This window comes from Ranitomeya variabilis, chromosome 2 (genome assembly GCF_051348905.1).
Source record: "Ranitomeya variabilis isolate aRanVar5 chromosome 2, aRanVar5.hap1, whole genome shotgun sequence".
In the NCBI taxonomy this organism is placed as follows: domain Eukaryota; kingdom Metazoa; phylum Chordata; class Amphibia; order Anura; family Dendrobatidae; genus Ranitomeya; species Ranitomeya variabilis.
In genome coordinates, this window is record NC_135233.1 from 634940883 (window position 1) to 634961587 (window position 20705).

Below are 20705 nucleotides of genomic sequence, written 5' to 3' on the forward strand. Positions count from 1 at the left end.
ATTCATGTCTGCAGCAAGCACAAGCCACTCAGAGGTAAAGGGGAGGAACAAAGAGAGGAAAAAAAAAAAAAACTCAGAATTTCCTTTCTTATTATCCCACTTCTGCAATGCATTAAACATTCAACTTGGGCCTGGCATACTGTTATGGCCCCAATGGCAGAGGGTCTCAAAAGTACATACCAAGTCTGCAAACATAAAAAACCAGCTCATAGGGCAGTGGTAACTGGGCTAACCGTATATCTAATCCTAGCACCACAAATAGCAGCAGCCGGGGAACGTGCCTACGTTGGTTCTAGACGTCTCGCGCCAGCCGGAGAACTAACTAACCCTAGAAGGGAAAATATAGACCTTTCTTGCCTCCAGAGAAAAGACCCCAAAAGTTGGATACAAGCACCCCACAAATAATAACGGTGAGGTAAGGAGAAAAGACAAACGTAAGAATGAACTAGATATTTAGCAAAGAGAGGCCCACTGACTAATAGCAGAATATAGTAAGATGACTTATACGGTCAGCAAAAACCCTATCAAAATTTCCACGCTGGATATTCAAGAACCCCCGAACCGTCTAACGGCCCGGGGGGAGAATACCAGCCCCCTAGAGCTTCCAGCAAAATCGGGAATCACATTTAGTACAAGCTGGACAGAAAATAAGAGCCATACAAATAACCAAAAAACAAGGAAGCAGGACTTAGCTTAATTTTGCAAGAACCAGGACCAGCAGACAGGAGCAAACAGAAAGGATCTGATTACAACGATGCCAGGCACTGGACTGAGAATCCAGGAAGCTTATATAGCAACACCCCTGGACTAACGACCCAGGTGGGTGCCAAACTGAGAAAGACAATCCCAGAGTCATATCACCAGTGACCACAAGAGGGAGCCAAAAAAGTCTTATTCACAACAGATGTGGTGGCAATTCTGAACAACCCTTCTCAGAAAACACATCTGCGAAATCCAGCAGAGACTCAGGAATACTAGGAGTCACAGCGGACACACACGTGGCCAGTCAATTCTCCTGGCAGAATCCGCTCCACTGGATGATGTCCTGGGTTTTTCAGTCAATCACCGGGTTGTGCATAGCCAACCATGGAAAACCCAGAACCATTTGTGCAGGCAGATTACTGAGCACCCTACATGTAACTTGCTCCGAATGTAGGACCCCAATGTGGAGTTTGACCACCCGGATAGGATGAGGCAGTTTTTCGATCCTGAAACTGGCTGTGCGTGCAAACTCCTCATCAATAAGATTAGTGGCAGAACCACTATCCACAAACACAGTGATTGGCAGCTCTCTGCCAGCGACCATAACTTTGGCAGGGAGCATGCATTGAGAAACCACAATGGAGAATATGCATGAGTTCAGATTGGCCTCCTCCACACCCTCTGAGCTTAGTAGTTTTTCTGCTGTTGCGCTTTTCTTAGATAGCAGAGGGCAGGTATTAACATAATGACCAGTTTTACCACAGCAAAAATAGGCTCTCTGCTTCCTGAGCAAAGGGGCACGATGCTTCACATGTGACACCCCTGCGATTTGCATAGGCTCCGTGGGCTCACCTGCAGCAACCTGACGTGTACCTACGCTCTCTCCCATAGGCGGCGTCTCTTGCACCCCCTGACGCAGACGGCAATCAATGCGGATAACAAGACTCATAGCGGAGTCTAGAGAAGCAGGAGTCTCGTACATCAGAAGAGCTTTTTTAACCCTTCCTGAAACCCCATGAACAAACTGACTCAGCAGCGCAGGATCATTCCACTGTGTATCTACCGACCAGTGGCGAAATTCAGAACAGTAATCTTCCGCCATACGCTCCCCCTGGCGGATAGCGTGAATTTTAGATTCTGCTAGACCCATTCTGTCAGGATCCTCATAAATGAGTCCAAGAGCAGAAAAAAAACTCTCCACTGAGTTATATGCAGCAGAATCAGATGGTAAAGAAAATGCCCATGCTTGAGGATCCCCGTTCAGTAATGACAACACCAGGCCCACATGCTGAGCCTCATTACCTGAGGAGATCGGGCGCATACGAAAATATAGTTTACAAGATTCACGAAAAGTAACAAATTTACTGCGTTCCCCAGCAAACCTTTCAGGTAAAGGAAACTTTGGCTCAGCAACTCTGCCTGCAGATTCAGCTTGCACATTAGATACTACTAGACCCTGTTGCTGAACTGCCCCCTTCAGCTCAGTGACCTGCAGGGACAGCGCCTCCAACTGGCGGGTTATGGAAGTCATGGGATCCATGGAATACAAAAAATATATCCGATTATAATGTCACGGGGTACTGGGTAGACTACAGCTGATTACCCGGGCCCGTGCAATATCCCTCAAACTAGGGAAACCCTGTCTGCCCCTCTCCCAGAGTTTACACTGAAGGTGTGCATGTCTGGGCCGCCAGGCCTGACGCTGAGTCCTGTTTCAGTACTAAGCTGAAACCTCCACCCGCCACCCAGTGATAAGACCTCTCACCAACCCCTACAGAAAGCACAGACAGGGAAAACTAAAAAACGCACCACGCCGCAGACCACAGGAAAACACTATAATGTGCACAGGGCAAAACAATACAAATATAGGAAGGAGAAATATAACAAAGGATAATACACCACCAGATACGATATTTCCTCTCCTAGACCACCACTCCAGACCGAGATCACCAGGCACAAGACACAAGCTACTGTATAATTGGTGACGCCCAAAGCCCAGCAAAACTATTTAAAGGCAATGAGCGTGACTAAGCCTCCAACCCGAGTACCAGCCAGATTAACCCCGGGCAATCTGGATCAATCTAGCCGGCGCCACTGAGCATATAGTGGACAAATGAGGAATTACCGCTGTCTGTCAGACGCCCTAGTGTGAACAGCGTACGACATGACAATAGCTTGTGCTTTGTGCCTAGCAATTCCGGTCTGGAGTGGTGGTCTTGTTGTAGGAATATCGTATCTGGTGGTGTATGATCCTTTGTTATATTCCTCCTTCCTATATTTGTATTTGTTTTGCCCTGTGCACATTATAGTGTATTCCTGTGTGTCTGCGGCGTGGTGCGTTTTTCAGTTTTCCCTGTCTGTGCTTTCTGTGGGGATTGGTGTGTGGTTTCTTCACTGGGTGGTGGGTGGTAGTTTCAGCTTAGGGCTGAAACAGGAGACAGGGTCAAGCTTGGCGGCCCAGACATGCACACCTTTAGTGTAACTTCTGGGAGAGGGATAGACAGGGTTTCCCTAGCCTGAGGGATATCGCAGGGGCCCGGGTAACCAGCCTTAGTCTACCCAGTACTCCCGTGACAATAGGTCTGTGTGTGGTGGCTCTTGAAGCAATGACTCCAGCAGCAGTCCACTTCTTGTGAATCTCCCCCAAATTTTTGAATGGCCTTTTCTTAACAATCCTTCAAGGCTACAGTTATCCCAGTTGCTTGTGCGCCTTTTGTACCACACTTTCTCCTTCCACTCAACTTTCCATTAATATGCTTGGATGCAGCACTCTGTGAGCAGCCAACTTCTTTAGCAATGACCTTTTGTGGCTTCCCTCTTTGTGGAGTATGTTAATGACTGCCTTATGGACATCTGTCAAGTCAGCAGTCTTCCCCATGATGGTGGAGCCTAATGAAACAGACTAAGGGACCTTTTTAAATGCTTAGGAAGCCTTTCCAAGTATTTTCAGCTAATTATTCTAATTTACTGAGAAAATGACGTTTGTTTTTTAATTGGCCTTAAGCCACAATCATCAACATTAACAGAAATAAACACTTGAAATGGATCACTCAGTTTCTAATGAATCTATATAATACTAGATGGAGGCCCGATCGGGAGGGCTGTAATGTCACGATGGGGGCAGGTGAATACTTTTGCAAGGCATTGTGTATATATATATACATATACAGTATATATAGTCCCCTTAATCCTTTCATGTATAGTAATAATGCTCTCTAAGCTCCTTCACAAAAAAGTCCTTGTGAGCTCATCAGCAGAATCCGTATACCGGGGCTGGTGGAGTGACTTGATGACGTAATTGCATCATCTTCACTGCATCTGTGCCCTCTGTGGCCTGCTGAACAGAAAGTGCTTTAGCACAGGGTTTAAAGTACTGCATTGCGCAGGCGCCGGGAAAGGTCAGAGAGGCCCGGCACCTGCGCACTGCAGTACTTTGCTCTGCCCTCAACAGGGCAGATAAAGTACGCCTGCGCAGCAGCCGCGGCAGGAAGAAAAGAAGAGGACGTCATCGCATGAAGATGGGAGGCGCCGGACCCAGACCGCTACACCCATTGGACCCGAACCGAACCGGGACCGCCCCTGGGTGAGTATAATCTAACTTGTTTTTCTTATCTTTCAGGGTACATCGGGGGCTTATCTACAGCATTATAGAATGCTGTAGATAAGCCCCTGATGCCGGTGGCCGCAGTTCATTCTCGAATTTTTTGGGGTGACAGACTCCCTTTAACTGTATATGCACGCTATGCATGCTGATCCAGTTATGAGTTGCAGCTACTCCTGGTGAACATGCTACGATCGGGTCCTGCAACAAAATTAGTTAATTACTCTAGAAATATTCAAATATTCTTATCTCAACAAATCCATTTATGCAATGAATTTAGGATTTTTTTATTTACAGAATCCATTGTATGACTTTATAAAAGAACAGTGAATAAAATATTTATTTTCTAATATTATTGTTATTTTTCCACAGATGAGGTCCCATGTCAATTCTAAGTGGTTTCTTTTTCGAAAATACATAGACAACATTCTACACCTGTTAATGCCAAACACTTTCATTCCTCTTTACTCAATGGTAAGAATGTAAGAATGATGTAAATATTAATAGTTTTTCCAGTATGTTTTCTCACTTGGGCATTACTGAATAATATACAGATGAAACCAAGTTCAACTTGACAAATAGCACACCATAATTTGATTATTTTCTGTGACAAGTTTTGTCATACAAAATTATTAAGATGACATTGTACAAGTCTTGGACTGAGGTCAAGTTAGGTGTAGAATTCTACCTTTTTGTTCCATAATATCCCAGTGCTGTGTGTTATCTGTGATACGGTGCAGGCTGTATTGGGTTTAATAGAGTGTAGAGTTTTAACAGTGCTATAGAAGACTACTACCATCTGCAAGGCCGGAGTGCGCAGAGAGAAAGGAAGTCACAGCGACACACATTGACCTGTGTGATTATAATTCTAAGAAAGATTTTTCACGTTCAGTGAGTACCTGCTGGTACATAAATAAAGCTGACGGAGGTGTGATTCCCATAGGCAGCTAGCGAGGAGCGGATTACAGGGCAACATGTCAAACCAGTTCTGGAGGACTAAGTAGAATCTTCATGTCCTCCCTCTATCTGAAACTGAACCTGTCAAAAACTGAACTCCTCGTGTTCTCTCCCTCTACAAACCTACCTTTGCCCGACATTGCCATCTCTGTGTGCGGTTCCACCATTACTCCAAAGCAACATGCCCGCTGCCTTGGAGTCATCCTTGATTCCGAGCTTTCATTCACCCCCCACATCCGATCACTGGCTCGCTCTTCTTATCTGCATCTCAAAAACATTTCCAGAATTCGCCCTTTTCTTACTTTCGACTCTGCAAAAACTCTTACTGTCTCACTTATTCATTCTCGTCTGGACTATTGTAACTCTCTACTAATTGGCCTACCTTTTACCAGACTCTCCCCGCTCCAATCTGTCCTGAATGCTGCTGCCAGGATCATATTCCTCGCCAACCGTTACACCGATGCCTCTACCTTGTGCCAGTCATTACACTGGCTACCCATCCAATCCAGAATCCAGTACAAAACTACTACCCTCATCCACAAAGCACTCCATGGCTCAGCACCACCCTACATCTCCTCTCTGGTCTCAGTCTACCAACCTACCCGTGCCCTCCGCTCTGCTAATGACCTCAGGTTAGCATCCTCAATAATCAGAACCTCCCACTCCCGTCTCCAAGACTTTACACGTGCGGCGCCGATTCTTTGGAATGCACTACCTAGGTTAATACAATTAATCCCCAATCCCCACAGTTTTAAGCGTGCACTAAAAACTCATTTGTTCAGATTGGCCTACCGCCTCAACGCATTAACCTAATTATCCCTGTGTGGCCTATTAATAAAAAACAACAACATAATCACGTTCCTCCATCATGTTCTCATACACTTTATGCAGTTAATAGCCTCTGTGTCTGTACTGTTACATACTTAGGCAGTTAACTGGTTCATGCAGCTTTACATGAACACCCGAGCCTTACACTATGGCTGGTCCAAATAACTAAAGCAATTGTTACCATCCACCTCTTGTGTCTCCCCTTTTCCTCATAGATTGTAAGCTTGCGAGCAGCAGGGCCCTCATTCCTCCTGGTATCTGTTTTGAACTGTGATTTCTGTTATGCTGTAATGTCTGTTGTCTGTATAAGTCCCCTCTATAAGTTGTAAAGCGCTGCGGAATATGTTGGCGCTATATAAATAAAATTATTATTATTATTATTATTATTAATCTTACTCTTACCAAGAAGGAGCCCAGGGTACTGCACCATAGTGGAGGACACTGATAGTGAAAGAAGATAGACTCTGTCACTCTGGTACTGTACTGGACATCTTGTTGTACTGTTTACCATGAAACCAAGATATGTGCCTCTGCTTTATGTAGAAGAAATGTTCAAGAGAATGCATGCCTGTTACGAAGTGTTGAGAACCATATTCAATAAATCAAGTAAAGATGTTTTCAAATTTATAAAGTGGTTGTTGGTCTCCCTGATTCATCATAGGAATTTAAGATCTCCATTACATCATAACACTTGTGGCCCAAAAAGGGATAACCAGCAAGTCTCTATAAAGCACCGCACATTCAGTGGTACCGTAGTGGGGTGTAACCACTGGACAGTCTCGTCTCTTGTAAAACAACATAAAGAAAAAACCCAAAAACTGAATGATTTGGCTTATGGTTCCACTGACTTTTTCTCATACCCCAAGCGACTTGCAGCTGTAATCGCAGCAAAAGATGGCCTAACAAAGTATTAAGTTAATGAGGCCGAATAATATTGCACTCCCCACTTTTCAGTTTTTGAATTTCCACAAAAAATTAAAATAAGCAATACATTTCGTCCAACTTCAATTGTGTTCCACTTGTTGTTAATTCTTCACCCAAAATTTACATTTGGTATCTTTATGTTTGAAGCATGATATGTGGGAAAAGGTTGAAAAGTTCCAGTGAGCCGAATATTTTCTCAAGGCACTGTATCTCCACAGGATACGGATATGTTAAAATTCAGCAGTGAAGAATCTCCACTCACACCTAGGGAAATGTCAGTATTCTGGGTTTTCCAAGTCACCTTGTGAATGATTTTGCCCTTTGTTAAGATGGAGTTTGCTGTTTTTGTCTGCCCTACTTCCTGTTCGTTTGTTTAAAACCCGGCTCAGGTGTCAGTCTCCTTGCTGGAGTATTCTGCTTCTGTTTCCTCTTCAGCTCAGCTGGTTGTTCTACTGTGCTTCTACCCCTGGCTCTGGACATTCTCTGCGTATGTAAGCTACACTCTCAGTCTGTTGGCTTTGGAACTTAACCCTTGGTTCACTCCTCCTGGAACTATGTTGCTGGACTGTGTTTTTGCTACTTAATCCTTCATTTACTCCCCCCAGTGGGAGCTACTGGAATTTACACCAGTATAGTACTTTAATGTGAACTTGTTCTGGGCTTACCCGTGTTTATGCCACAACTGAGATCAACTTGAGAACTTGTTTCTGGACTTACCCGTGTTCATGCCACACCTGGGATTAACCTGAGGACTTGTTCTGGACTTCCCTGTGTTTACTACATACCTGGATTTGACTCTTTCTGCACTAACAGTGTTTTGGATCTGCACCACATCACCTGTCACACTCACCTTGCCGAGGACTCTGCCCTAAGAACTCTTCAGATTTGCTGAATATGGTTAAGGGACTTGTTTCATTGCGGGTTATCAGTATATTGTTTTGTGTGTTATTGCTGTGGTACAAATACACTATTTGCACTAAAGAAACCCATCTCTGTCTGTTCATTTCCCCCACACTACCAGAATCCTAGAGTTCCTACAATAGTATTACAGGAAGCTTCACCTACAGGTCCTAGATTTTTTAGTCCTCTCAGGATAGCAAGGAATGAAGTGCTCTGCACTACTGCAGCCCAAGCGCCCTTCCTTGGCACAACCAATGTCCATCTGCTGCTCTGCCAGCCTAACACGATCGACGTTTATGGGTTCAGAGTAGATAGCAGTCTCTGGAGACTAAGGAACACTAAGGTCTAAGGAAGGACGGAGTCAAACATGACAGCTTCCGTTCATTCATCATCTGTATTCCGCTCATGAAACTTGAGGTCAATCTAGATTGCCAGAGAGATTAATTCATTCAGCGTGGCAGGGATGTCACAAACAGCCAATTCGTCCTTGATCCTTTTGGATAATCCCTCCGAGATGCTATATGGGGGAATGCATATGGGAATAAATGAGGGGCCATCATACTATGTATGGGGGAATACATGTGGGGACATCATACGCTATGAGGGATTAGATATGGGGCCACCATACTATATGGGGGATTACATGGAGTCACCATGCTATATGGGGGAATAAATGTGGAACCATCATACTATATGGGGAATACATTTGGGGCCACCATGCTACATGTGGGGCAACCATACTACATGGGGGAATACATGTGGGGCCACTATACTACATGGCGGAATACATGTGGGGCCATCATACTATATGGGGGAATACATGTGGGGCCTCCATACTGTATGAGGGAATACATGTGGGGACACCATACTGTATGGGGGAATACATGTGGGGCCACCATACTATATGGGGAATACATATGGGCCACCATACTATATAAGGGAATACATGTGGGGCCACCATACTATATGTGGTGCCATTATATGTTGGGCCATCATACCATATGTGATATGATTGTATGTGGGACCATCATAATATTTGCAGGGTTATTATAACTTTTGCTCTGGGACCTCATGATTTCTATGTACGCCCCTGACAGCTGCCTATGCAGTTCCAGCAGTCAGCCATTGTGCGTTGTCGTTCCTGCCCCAATCTGCAGCAATCTAGGTCACTGGGTGAGTTAGAAGCCCAGTGACAAATTTAGCAAATTTGAAGAGATTCTCCACTGTTTTAACATTGATGACTAGGGTTGAGCGACCTTTACTTTTTTGGGGTCAAGTCGGGTTTTGCGAAACCCGACTATCTCAAAAGTCGAGTCGAGTGCAATCGGCCGATTATCGCGAAAAGTCGGGGATCGACCGAAACACGAAACCCAATGCAAGTCAATGGGGAAGCATAGTCGGCAATGAATGGGGGCCAGGAAAACACCTACAGTGCCCATTTTAATGGCAAAAACATCCATTCTTGTTACTGAAGCTTGTCAATCTTAATTAACTTTATAATAATAGTTAGGCATTGGAAATTGGGGGTCATTTGGCTAAAGTTGTGGGGGGTAGTGTTATGATTAGTGTTGAGCATTCCGATACCGCAAGTATCAGGTATCGGCCAATATTTGCTGTATCGGAATTCCGATACCGAGATCCGATACTTTTGTGGTATCGGGTATCGGTATCGAAACAACATTAATGTGTAAAAGAAAGAATTAAAATAAAAAATATTGCTATACTCACCTCTCCGACGCAGCCTGGACCTCACCGAGGGAACCGGCAGCGTTCTTTGCTTAAAATGCGCGCGTTTCCTTCCTTCCGTGACGTCACGGCTTGTGATTGGTCGTGTGCCGCCCATGTGGCCGCGACGCGACCAATCACAGCAAGCCGTGACATAATTTTCAGGTCCTTCTAGGCATTCAGTATTTTAAAATTACGTTCCGGCTTTGTGATTGGTTGCGTCGCGGTCACATGGGCGACGCGACCAATCACAAGCCGTGACGTCACAGGAGGCAGGAAACGTGCGCATTTTTAAAATTACGTCACGGCTTGTGATTGGTCGCGTCGCCCATGTGGCCGCGACGCAACCAATCACAGCAAGCCGTGACGTAATTTCAGGTCCTTCAGGATTTTAAAATTACGTTCTGGCTTGTGATTGGTCACGTCGCGGTCACATGGGCGACGCGACCAATCACAAGCCGTGACGTCACGGGAGGCTGGACACGCGCGCATTTTAAATGCCTAACACATTACCGTTAGTGACCACCAGAGGCGACAACCCAGGAATTATCCTCCTGACCATAGCCTTTCCACTTAACTAAATACTGGAGTTTCCGTCTAGAGATACGAGAATCCAGAATCTTCTCCACCACGTACTCCAACTCGCCCTCAACCAAAACCGGGGCAGGAGGCTCAACAGCAGGAACCATAGGCACCACGTACCGCCGCAACAAGGACCTATGGAACACATTATGAATAGCAAAAGACGCTGGAAGGTCCAAGCGAAAAGACACTGGGTTAAGGATTTCCAAAATCTTATAAGGACCGATAAAGCGAGGCTTGAACTTAGGAGAGGAGACTTTCAAAGGAACATGCCGAGAAGACAACCAAACCAAATCCCCAACACGAAGTCGGGGACCCACACCGCGGCGGCGGTTGGCAAACCGCTGGGCCTTGTCTTGTGACAATTTCAAATTGTCCACCACATGGTTCCAAATCCGCTGCAACCTATCCACAACAGAATCAACCCCAGGACAGTCAGAAGGTTCAACCTGACCCGAGGAGAAACGAGGATGAAAACCAGAGTTGCAGAAAAAGGGTGAAACCAAGGTGGCAGAACTAGCCCGATTATTAAGGGCAAACTCGGCCAGTGGCAAAAAGGTAACCCAGTCGTCCTGATCAGCAGAAACAAAACATCTCAAATAAGTCTCTAACGTCTGATTAGTTCGCTCGGTCTGGCCATTAGTCTGAGGATGAAAAGCCGACGAAAAAGACAAATCAATACCCATCTTAGCACAAAAGGATCGCCAGAATCTGGACACAAACTGGGATCCTCTGTCAGATACAATATTCTCAGGGATGCCATGCAAACGAACCACATTCTGAAAGAACAAAGGAACCAAATCAGAGGAGGAAGGCAACTTAGGCAAGGGCACCAAATGGACCATTTTAGAAAAACGATCGCACACCACCCAGATGACAGACATCTTCCGAGACACCGGAAGATCCGAAATGAAATCCATGGAAATGTGCGTCCAAGGCCTCTTTGGGATAGGCAAGGGCAAAAGCAACCCGCTGGCACGAGAACAGCAAGGCTTAGCCTGAGCACAAATCCCACAGGACTGCACAAAAGAGCGCACATCCCGCGACAAGGAAGGCCACCAAAAGGACCTGGCCACCAAATCTCTGGTACCGAAAATCCCAGGATGTCCCGCCAACACCGAAGAATGAACCTCAGAAATAACTCTGTTGGTCCATCCATCAGGGACAAACAATCTCTCTGGTGGACAACGATCAGGCCTATCAGCCTGAAATTTTTGCAGCCCTCGTCGCAAATCTGGGGAAATGGCAGACAAAATTACTCCCTCTCTGAGAATACCAGCCGGCTCAGAGACTCCCGGAGAATCAGGCACAAAACTCCTAGAAAGTGCATCAGCCTTCACGTTCTTTGAACCAGGCAGGTACGAGACCACAAAGTCAAAACGGGAGAAAAACAACGACCAACGGGCCTGTCTAGGATTCAGGCGCTTGGCAGACTCGAGGTAAATCAGATTTTTATGATCAGTCAAGACCACCACACGATGTCTAGCTCCCTCGAGCCAATGTCGCCACTCCTCAAATGCCCACTTCATGGCCAACAACTCCCGATTACCAACATCGTAGTTCCGCTCAGCAGGCGAAAATTTCCTTGAAAAGAAGGCGCATGGCTTCATCACGGAGCCATCAGAACTTTTTTGCGACAAAACAGCCCCTGCACCAATCTCAGAAGCATCAACTTCAACCTGGAAGGGAAGAGAGACATCCGGCTGGCACAAGACTGGCGCTGAAGTAAACCGACGCTTCAGCTCCCGAAAGGCCTCCACGGCCGCAGGAGACCAATTCGGAACATCAGAACCCTTCTTGGTCATATCCGTCAAAGGTTTAACCACGCTGGAGAAATTAGCGATAAAACGACGGTAAAAATTAGCAAAACCCAAGAACTTCTGCAGGCTTTTAACAGACGTGGGCTGAGTCCAGTCATGAATGGCACGGACCTTAACTGGGTCCATCTCCACAGTAGAAGGGGAAAAAATAAGACCTCGCTTGCCTCCAGAGAAATTGAACCCCAAAGATATAGAAAGCCCCCAACAAATAATAACAGTGAGGCAAGAGGAAAACACAAACGTAGAGATGAACTAGATTCAGCAAAGTGAGGCCCAATAGTCTAGATAGCAGAAAATAGATAGTGGACTATGCGGTTAGCAGAAAACCCTACAAAACATCCACGCTGAACATTCAAGAACCCCCACATCGACTGACGGTGTGGAGGGAGAATATCAGCCCCCTAGAGCTTCCAGCGAGTCAAAAATCAAATGTAAATCAAGCTGGACAAAAACACTGAATAATGCAAACGATCCAAATTGTACAAAACAGACTTAGCTTTCCTTGCATGAGGCAGACTGAAAGGAATCCGGAGGAGACCAAATAGGTCTGGATACAACGATGCCAGGCAAGAGACTGAGTCCAGAGGAGACTCAAATAGGAAACACCCGCTGCTTAACGACACAGCTGGAGCTCAGGCCTGCAACAAGACATACCTAACACAATACCGTTAGTGACCACCAGAGGGAGCCCAGAAACACAGTTCACAACAGGGTAGGGCTGGTTCAAGTTTTTAGTGGGCCCAGGAAGCATGGACTACGTCATGGCGGTGGAGCAGTGAGAGGTAGGTATTTCAAGTTTGCAAGTGCTGTGATCCTGAGCAAGCATTCGCATTGGCACTGGCACAGGGCCCCTCAAAGTACGGCAGTGTGTTTGCCTCTAGGGGGGCCTCTAGGACTACACATGCAGGTTACGTATAGACTTTATTACTTATACCGGTACTATGAGCTGTATATTGGGCATGGTGTGATCACCAGCCGTCTATGCAAAATGCTATTATGATTGTAGACAGCTCATTGGTAACAATACGGATAAGCTTACTTAGCACTGGGCACTTTTATATATATATATATATATATATATATAAAATATATATATATATATTTTATATATATGATTTCCCTATTTCTTGGTATTTATCCAGGTATACTGTAATAAGGGGTGGAACCCCTATTAAGAAGTAACATATAACTAGAAACTGGGGCTTACCTTTCTACAGGAATTATATATATTAATCTCTCTACCACTTTAAGTGCTTCTTTGGCTTATATATGTGGCTCTATATGTGACCTTTCACCTGTGGTCTCAGTTTGTATGTTGTTCCCCAGAGGATGATATCATATTACTACTTTTATATGCATATTTAAAGTTTTTGTTTTAGTGGACCTCTAATAAAGTTTACCAATTTTTAATATCGTGACTATGCTTCTGTCAGTGTTTCTTTGTTTTGGTTATATAATTAAGGAAGCGTCACTCTAAGAGGCCGTACTCATTGGTTGGAACTACTTAATGAGAGCCTGAAGATTGAAGCTCAAGAAAACCAAACAGGAGAAAACCCAGGAGCGGCAGACACCGTTAGTAGGGCCCAACCAGACAAGTAGGCCAAATGCAGTTAAATATCTGATACTATAGGCCAAAAGCCTGAAGACTGAAGCTCAGCTTTGTACAGTGGAGGACAACACCAGGGAGCGGCAGACACCGTTAGTAGGCCCCAACCAAACTCGTAGGCCAAATGCAGTTTAATATCTGATACTATAGGCCGAAAGCCTGAAGACTGAAGCTCAGCTTTGTACAGTGAAGGACAACACAAACACAAGGGAGAGGCAGACACCGTTAGTAGGCCCCAACCAAAATAGTAGGCCAACTGCACTGTTATATTAGCAACAACTACTTAATGAGAGCCTGAAGATTGAAGCTCAGGCAAGTAAACCTGGAGAACACCTTGGAGCGGCAGACACCATTAGTAGGCCCCAACGACACATATTAACAACAACTACTGAATGAGAGCCTGAAGATTGAAGCTCAGCTTTGTGCAGTGGAGGACAACACCAGGGAGCGGCAGACACCATTAGTAGGCCCCAACCAAAATAGTAGGCCAACTGCACTGTTATATTAACAACTACTACTGAATGAGAGCCTGAAGATTGAAGCTCAGCTTTGTGCAGTGGAGAACAACACCAGGGAGCGGCAGACACCGTTAGTAGGCCCCAACCAAAATAGTAGGCCAACTGCACTGTTATATTAGCAACAACTACTTAATGAGAGCCTGAAGATTGAAGCTCAGCCAAGTAAACCAGGAGAACACCTTGGAGCGGCGGACACCGTTAGTAGGCCCCAACCAAAATAGTAGGCCAACTGCACTGTTATATTATCAACAACTACTTAATGAGCACCTGAAGATTGAAGCTCAGCCAAGTAAACCAGGAGAACACCTTGGAGCGGCAGACACCGTTAGTAGGCCCCAACCACACATATTAACAACAACTACTGAATGAGAGCCTGAAGATTGAAGCTCAAGAAAACCAAACAGGAGAAAACCCAGGAGTGGCAGACACCGTTAGTAGGGCCCAACCTGACAAGTAGGCCAAATGCAGTTTAATATCTGATAATATAGGCTGAAAGCCTGAAGCTCAGCTTTGTACAGTGGAGGACAACTGTAATGGGAGACAGACACAATAAGTAGGCCTAAATAAGTAATTAGGCAAAATGCAGTTCAAAATTGGTAAGTGGAGTACACTTGCAGCATAGCGTGATTCCGCGGAGGAGGGCATGTGTAATTAGTGGCTCTGACACACGAAGTAGGCCTAAAATAAAAAGGAAGGCTATATTCAGTTCAAAATTGGTAAAAGGAGTACACAAGTGGCATAGCTGGGTTCTGTGGTGGAGGACAACTGTTATGAGAGGCTTAGACAGTTACTAGCCACAAATAAGTAAGTAGGATAAATGCAGTTCAAAATTGGTAACAGGAGTACACAGGCGGCATAGCTTTGTTCAGACAAAGGTAGTAGGCCTACAATAGAAAGTAGGCTTTATGCAATTTAAAGTAGGCTACAGGGGTACACAGGCAGCATTGTTGTGGTCAGCGGAGTACGATTTCAAGGAGGGACCGCAGACAGACTTCCTAGGCCTAAAATAATAAAGCAGGCTCGATGCAGTTTAAATTAGGCTACGGGGGTACACAGGCAGCATTGGTGTGGTCAGCGGAGGACAATTGGAAGGAGGGACCGCAGACAGACTTAGTAGGCCTAAAATAACAAAATAGGCTCTATGCAGCTTCCATTATGTGGCAGGGGTACACAGGCAGCATTGGTGTGGTCGGCGGAGGACAATTGTAAGGAGGGACCGCAGACAGACTTAGTAGGCCTAAAATAACAAAATAGGCTCTAGGCAGCTTCCATTATGTGGCAGGGGTACACAGGCAGCATTGGTGTGGTCAGCAGAGGACGATTTCAAGGAGAGACCGCAGGCAGACTTCCTAGGCCTAAAATAATAAAGCAGGCTCGATGCGGTTTAAATTAGGCTACAGGGGTACACAGGCAGCATTGGTGTGGTCAACAGAGGACAATTGGAAGGAGGGACAGCAGACAGACTTAGTAGGACTAAAATAACAAAATAGGCTCTATGCAGCTTCCATTATGTGGCAGGGGTACGCAGGCATCATTGGTGTGCTCAGCGGAGGACAATTGGAAGGAGGGACCGCAGACAGACTTAGTAGGCATAAAATAACAAAATAGGCTCTATGCAGCTTCCATTATGTGGCAGGGGTACACAGGCAGCATTGGTGTGGTCAGCGGAGGACAATTGGAAGGAGGGACCGCAGACAGACTTAGTAGGCCTAAAATAACAAAATAGGCTCTATGCAGCTTCCATTATGTGGCAGGGGTACACAGGCAGCATTGGTGTGCTCAGCGGAGAACAATTGGAAGGAGGGACCGCAGACAGTAAGTACTCCAAAAAACTAAATAGATGTTAATGTCTCGCAAAAAAAAAAAAAAAAGGGTGGCATACTTAGGTACAGGGGTGGGCTCCTATGCTGACTTTCAGACATTGTAATTTGGCGCAAAGTATTTACTGGTGTAAATGTAGGACAGGGCCCCTGCCTATTTTAACTAGCATCATACATGTCAACAAATTGTTATTGTCAGTGCCAGGCATTGAAGGATTTCAGCGCATAGACTAAACAGTGGTGGAGCAGTGAGAGATAATTTTGCAAGTGGTAGAGCACTGTTTGAGCTGGGGGGGGACACTCTCTCGTGGCCGGCGGTACAGGCCCAGGGCCCCTCATGTTACAACGGTGTGTCTGACGTTGGGTGCGCGCCACCACCACCAGAGACACTTCATTGTGCTATGAGGGACCCAGTGGCAGTGCCGTCGACCAAAAGTGGGCACACCCACCTCTTCAGACAAACGGCACTCTGACGGGTGCTTGCGCCAAGTGGCAAGACCACGGCCCCGTGGGGGGGAGTTAGGCCATTTAGGGAGGTGTAAACATGTCGTATGCTGTACAAACAGCAGCTGCAAATTAAGAGATTGGAACAGTCAGTAACACCAGTCCCAAAGCAAGACCTTTTTTCAGGAAACCTAGGTGTCAGCCGGGAAAGGTGGGGCAAAATAATTAGAAATCCATGAGTGGTTCATTTTAATGAAGGTTAGATCATCAACATTTTGGGTAGCCAAACGAGTCCTTTTTTCGGTCAGTATTGAACCAGCAGCACTGAATACTCTTTCTGATAGCACACTAGCTGCTGGGCAAGCAAGCTCCTGCAATGCATATTCGGCCAATTCAGGCCAGGTGTCTATTTTGGATGCCCAGTAATCAAAGGGGAATGACGGTTGAGGGAGAACATCGATAATGGAGGAAAAATAGTTAGTAACCATACTGGACAAATTTTGTCTCCTGTCACTTTGAATTGATGCTGCAGTACCTGTAGTGTCTGCGGTCATTGCGAAATCACTCCACAACCTGGTCAGAAAACCCCTCTGTCCAACGCCACTTCTGATTTGTGCACCTCTAACACCTCTGCCCTGTAGCCCCCTGCAGCTCGTGTGAGAACCATCACCGGTGCTGTGTGCTGGGAATGCCTGAATCAAACAGTCTACAAGAGTTGATTGTTTGGTTGCCAATATTTGTTCAAGGTTCTCATGTGGCATGATATTTTGCAATTTGCCTTTATAGCAAGGATCAAGGAGGCAGGCCAACCAGTAATCGTCATCGGTCATCATTTTTATAATGCGTGGGTCCCTTTTGAGGATACGCAAGGCATAATCCGCCATGTGGGCCAATGTTCCAGTTGTCAAATCAGTGCATGTGCTGGGTTGAGGAGCACTTTCGGGCAAATCAACATCACTTGTCTCCCTCAAAAACCCTGAACCCGGCCTTGCAACGCCAGCAGTTTCTAATTGCCCCCTGAGAAGCTTCCTCATCCAAAAAATACTCATCCCCATCATCCTCCTCCTCTTCGCCCGCTACCTCGTCCTGTTGACTTCCCTGAGCAGACAATGGCTGACTGTCATCTAGGCTTCCCTCGTCCTCGGCTGCAGACGCCTGCTCCTTTATGTGCGTCAAACTTTGCATCAGCAGACGCATTAGGGGGATGCTCATGCTTATTATGGCGTTGTCTGCACTAACCAGCCGTGTGCATTCCTCAAAACACTGAAGGACTTGACACAGGTCTTGTAGCTTCGACCACTGCACACCTGACAACTCCATGTCTGCCATCCAACTGCCTACCCGTGTATGTGTATCCTCCCACAAATACATAACAGCACGCCTCTGTTCGCACAGTCTCTGAAGCATGTGCAGTGTGGAGTTCCACCTTGTTGCAACGACGATGATTAGGCGATGCTGGAGAAGTTTCAAAGACCGCTGATGGTTCTGCATATGGCTGGAGTGTACAGGCAAACGGCGGATGTGCGAGCAAACTCTGCGCACTTTCAGGAGCAGGTCGGGTAACCCCGGATAACTTTTCAGGAAGCACTGCACCACCAGGTTTAAGGTGTGAGCCAGGCAACGAATGTGTTTCAGTTGTGAAAGGGCTATGGCAGCCATAAAATTCCTTCCGTTATCACTCACTACCTTGCCTTCCTCAAGATGTACAGTGCCCAGCCATGACTGAGTTTCTTGCTGCAAGAACTCGGACAAAACTTCTGCGGTGTGTCTGTTGTCGCCCAAACACTTCATTGCCAATACAGCCTGCTGACGCTTGCCACTAGCTGTTCCATAATGGGACACCTCGTGTGCAACAGTGGCAGCTGCGGATGGAGTGGTTATGCGACTGCGGTCTGTGGACGAGCTCTCGCTTCTGCTGGAGGACGAGGAGGAGGGGGGACGAACGCCTACAGCCAACTGTTTCCTAGACCATGGGCTAGGCAGAACTGTCCCAATATTGCTGTCCCCTGTGGACCCTGCATCCACCACATTAACCCAGTGTGCCGTGATGGAGACGTAACACCCCTGGCCATGCCTACTGGTCCATGCATCTGTTGTCAGGTGCACCTTTCTACTCACAGATTGCCTGAGTGCATGGACAATGCGGTCTTTTACATGCTGGTGGAGGGCTGGGATGGCTTATCTCGAAAAGAAGTGTCGACTGGGTAGCTCGTAGCGTGGTACAGCGAAGTCCATCAGCGCTTGGAAAGCTTCGGTTTCAACTAACCGGTAGGTCATCATCTCTAACGAGATTAGTCTAGCAATGTGGGCGTTCAAACCCTGTGTACGCGGATGCGAGGATGAGTACTTCCTTTTCTTAACGAGAGTCTCATGTAGGGTGAGCTGGACTGGAGAGCTGCATAGGGTGGAACTAGCGGGGGTGCCGGTGGACGTGGCAGACTGAGAGAGGGTTGGTGATGGTATTCTTGCTGTTGCCCTACATACAGTGTTTCCTACCACGAACCTGGTGATTCCCTGACTGCTTTGGCCTTGCGACGAAACCGCCACATTTACTGCAGGTGGTGTGGTAAATGTTGGGCTTGCAGTGAGGGAAGGGATGTAGCGTTGCTGACTAGCTTCATTGTGAGAGGGTGCTACAACGTTAAGGGACGTTTGATAGTTAGTCCAGGCTTGCAAGTGCATGGTGGTTAAATGTCTACGCATGCAACTTGTATTTAGATTTTTAACATTCTGACCTCTGCTGAAGGTCCTTGAGCATTTCTTACAGATGACTTTGCACTGATGATTTGGATCTTGGTTAAAAAAATGCCAGACTGCACTCTTCCTACTATCGGATACCTTTTCAGGCATTGCACACTGAGCTACTTTAACAGGATGGCCACGCTGTCCTACAACTGGTTTTGGCTTAGCCACACGTTTTTGGCCAGATACGGGCCTGCCAGATGGAACCTGTTGCGATGTTGATGCCTGCTGCGGTTCCTCCTCCTCCGCTTCAGAGCTACTGCCGCCTGCAACCTGTCCCCCCAATGGCTGCCAATCGGGGTCAACAACTGTGTCATCTATGACCTCCACTTCTATGTCCTGTGCACCTTCCTCTGGGTCACCGTGTAAGCCGGTGCTATAGCGTTCGTGACGGGGCTCCATAGTCTCATCTGGGTCAGATTCTGGATCAGTACACTGCGAGGGCAATGTTCTGATCTGAGTCAAAGGAACAGCATAATAATCTGGCTGTGGCTGTGCATCTGTGCACTCCATGTCCGATTCATCTTGTAATGGGCATGGCCTGTTAACAATTTCCCTTTCTAACCCAGGAACGGTATGTGTAAAGAGCTCCATGGAGTAACCTGTTGTGTCGCCTGACGCATCCTTCTCTGTTGTTCTGGGTGAAGAACACAAGGAAGCCACTGTCCCTGACGGGGAACATCCACTGCCGATGCCCTGCTTTTACATTTTGCACTTTCCAAGGAGAAGGCGAAAGAGCTAGAGGCAGAGTCAGCAAAGAAAGCCAAAACTTGTTCCTGCTGCTCCGGCTTTAAAAGCGGTTTTCCTACTCCCAGAAAAGGGAGCGTTTGAGGCCTTGTGTAGCCAGACGATGATGCTGACTCAACAACTCGAGACTTAGGGTCTATATTGCTTTTCCCACGACCACCTGATGCTCCACGACCACCACCACTACCATCATTACCAGCTGGCAATGACCGCCCACAGCCACGACCTCTTCCACCAGACTTCCTCATTCTTGGAAAAATGTAACCAAACTAAAAACCGTTGTGTGGTTCTGTACAAGCAGGTAGAAGGTGTAAGTAAACTTGTTGTGAATTTAAATCTCCCTTTTTTATGTGTGGGAGAATGCAGGGAAAAATCAGGCCCACTGTATTATACTACACAGTTTAATTGGCAGAAAAAGGCTGGCAGATATGCCACGAACAGGACTGACGCACGCAGATGCACACACTGGCAATAGAAATCTCCCTCTTTATGTGTGGGAGAATGCAGGGAAATATCAGGCCCACTGTATTACACTACACAGTTTGATTGGCAGAAAGAGGCTGGCAGATATGCCACGAACAGGACTGACGCACGCAGATGCACACACTGGCAATATAAATCTCCTTCTTTATGTGTGGGAGAATGCAGGAAAAAAATCAGACCCACTATATCACAGTATAGTTTCTGTGGCACAAAATGAATGACAGATATCACAGACAGCACTGGCACAGATGCACAGATTTGGCAATATTATTCTACCTTTATTTTAATTTTTTTTTTATATGGGAG

General features: G+C 46.4%; 1 protein-coding gene across 1 annotated transcript in view; it reads left to right on the forward strand.

Moving 5' to 3' along the window:
• Nucleotides 1-20705, forward strand: part of KMO (kynurenine 3-monooxygenase) — a 705013-nt gene that overhangs the window by 648332 nt on the left and 35976 nt on the right. Inside the window, exon 13 of the mRNA XM_077292788.1 lies at nucleotides 4676-4777. Coding sequence (XP_077148903.1) covers nucleotides 4676-4777 — 102 coding nt within the window. The remainder of the gene's footprint in view (nucleotides 1-4675; nucleotides 4778-20705) is intronic.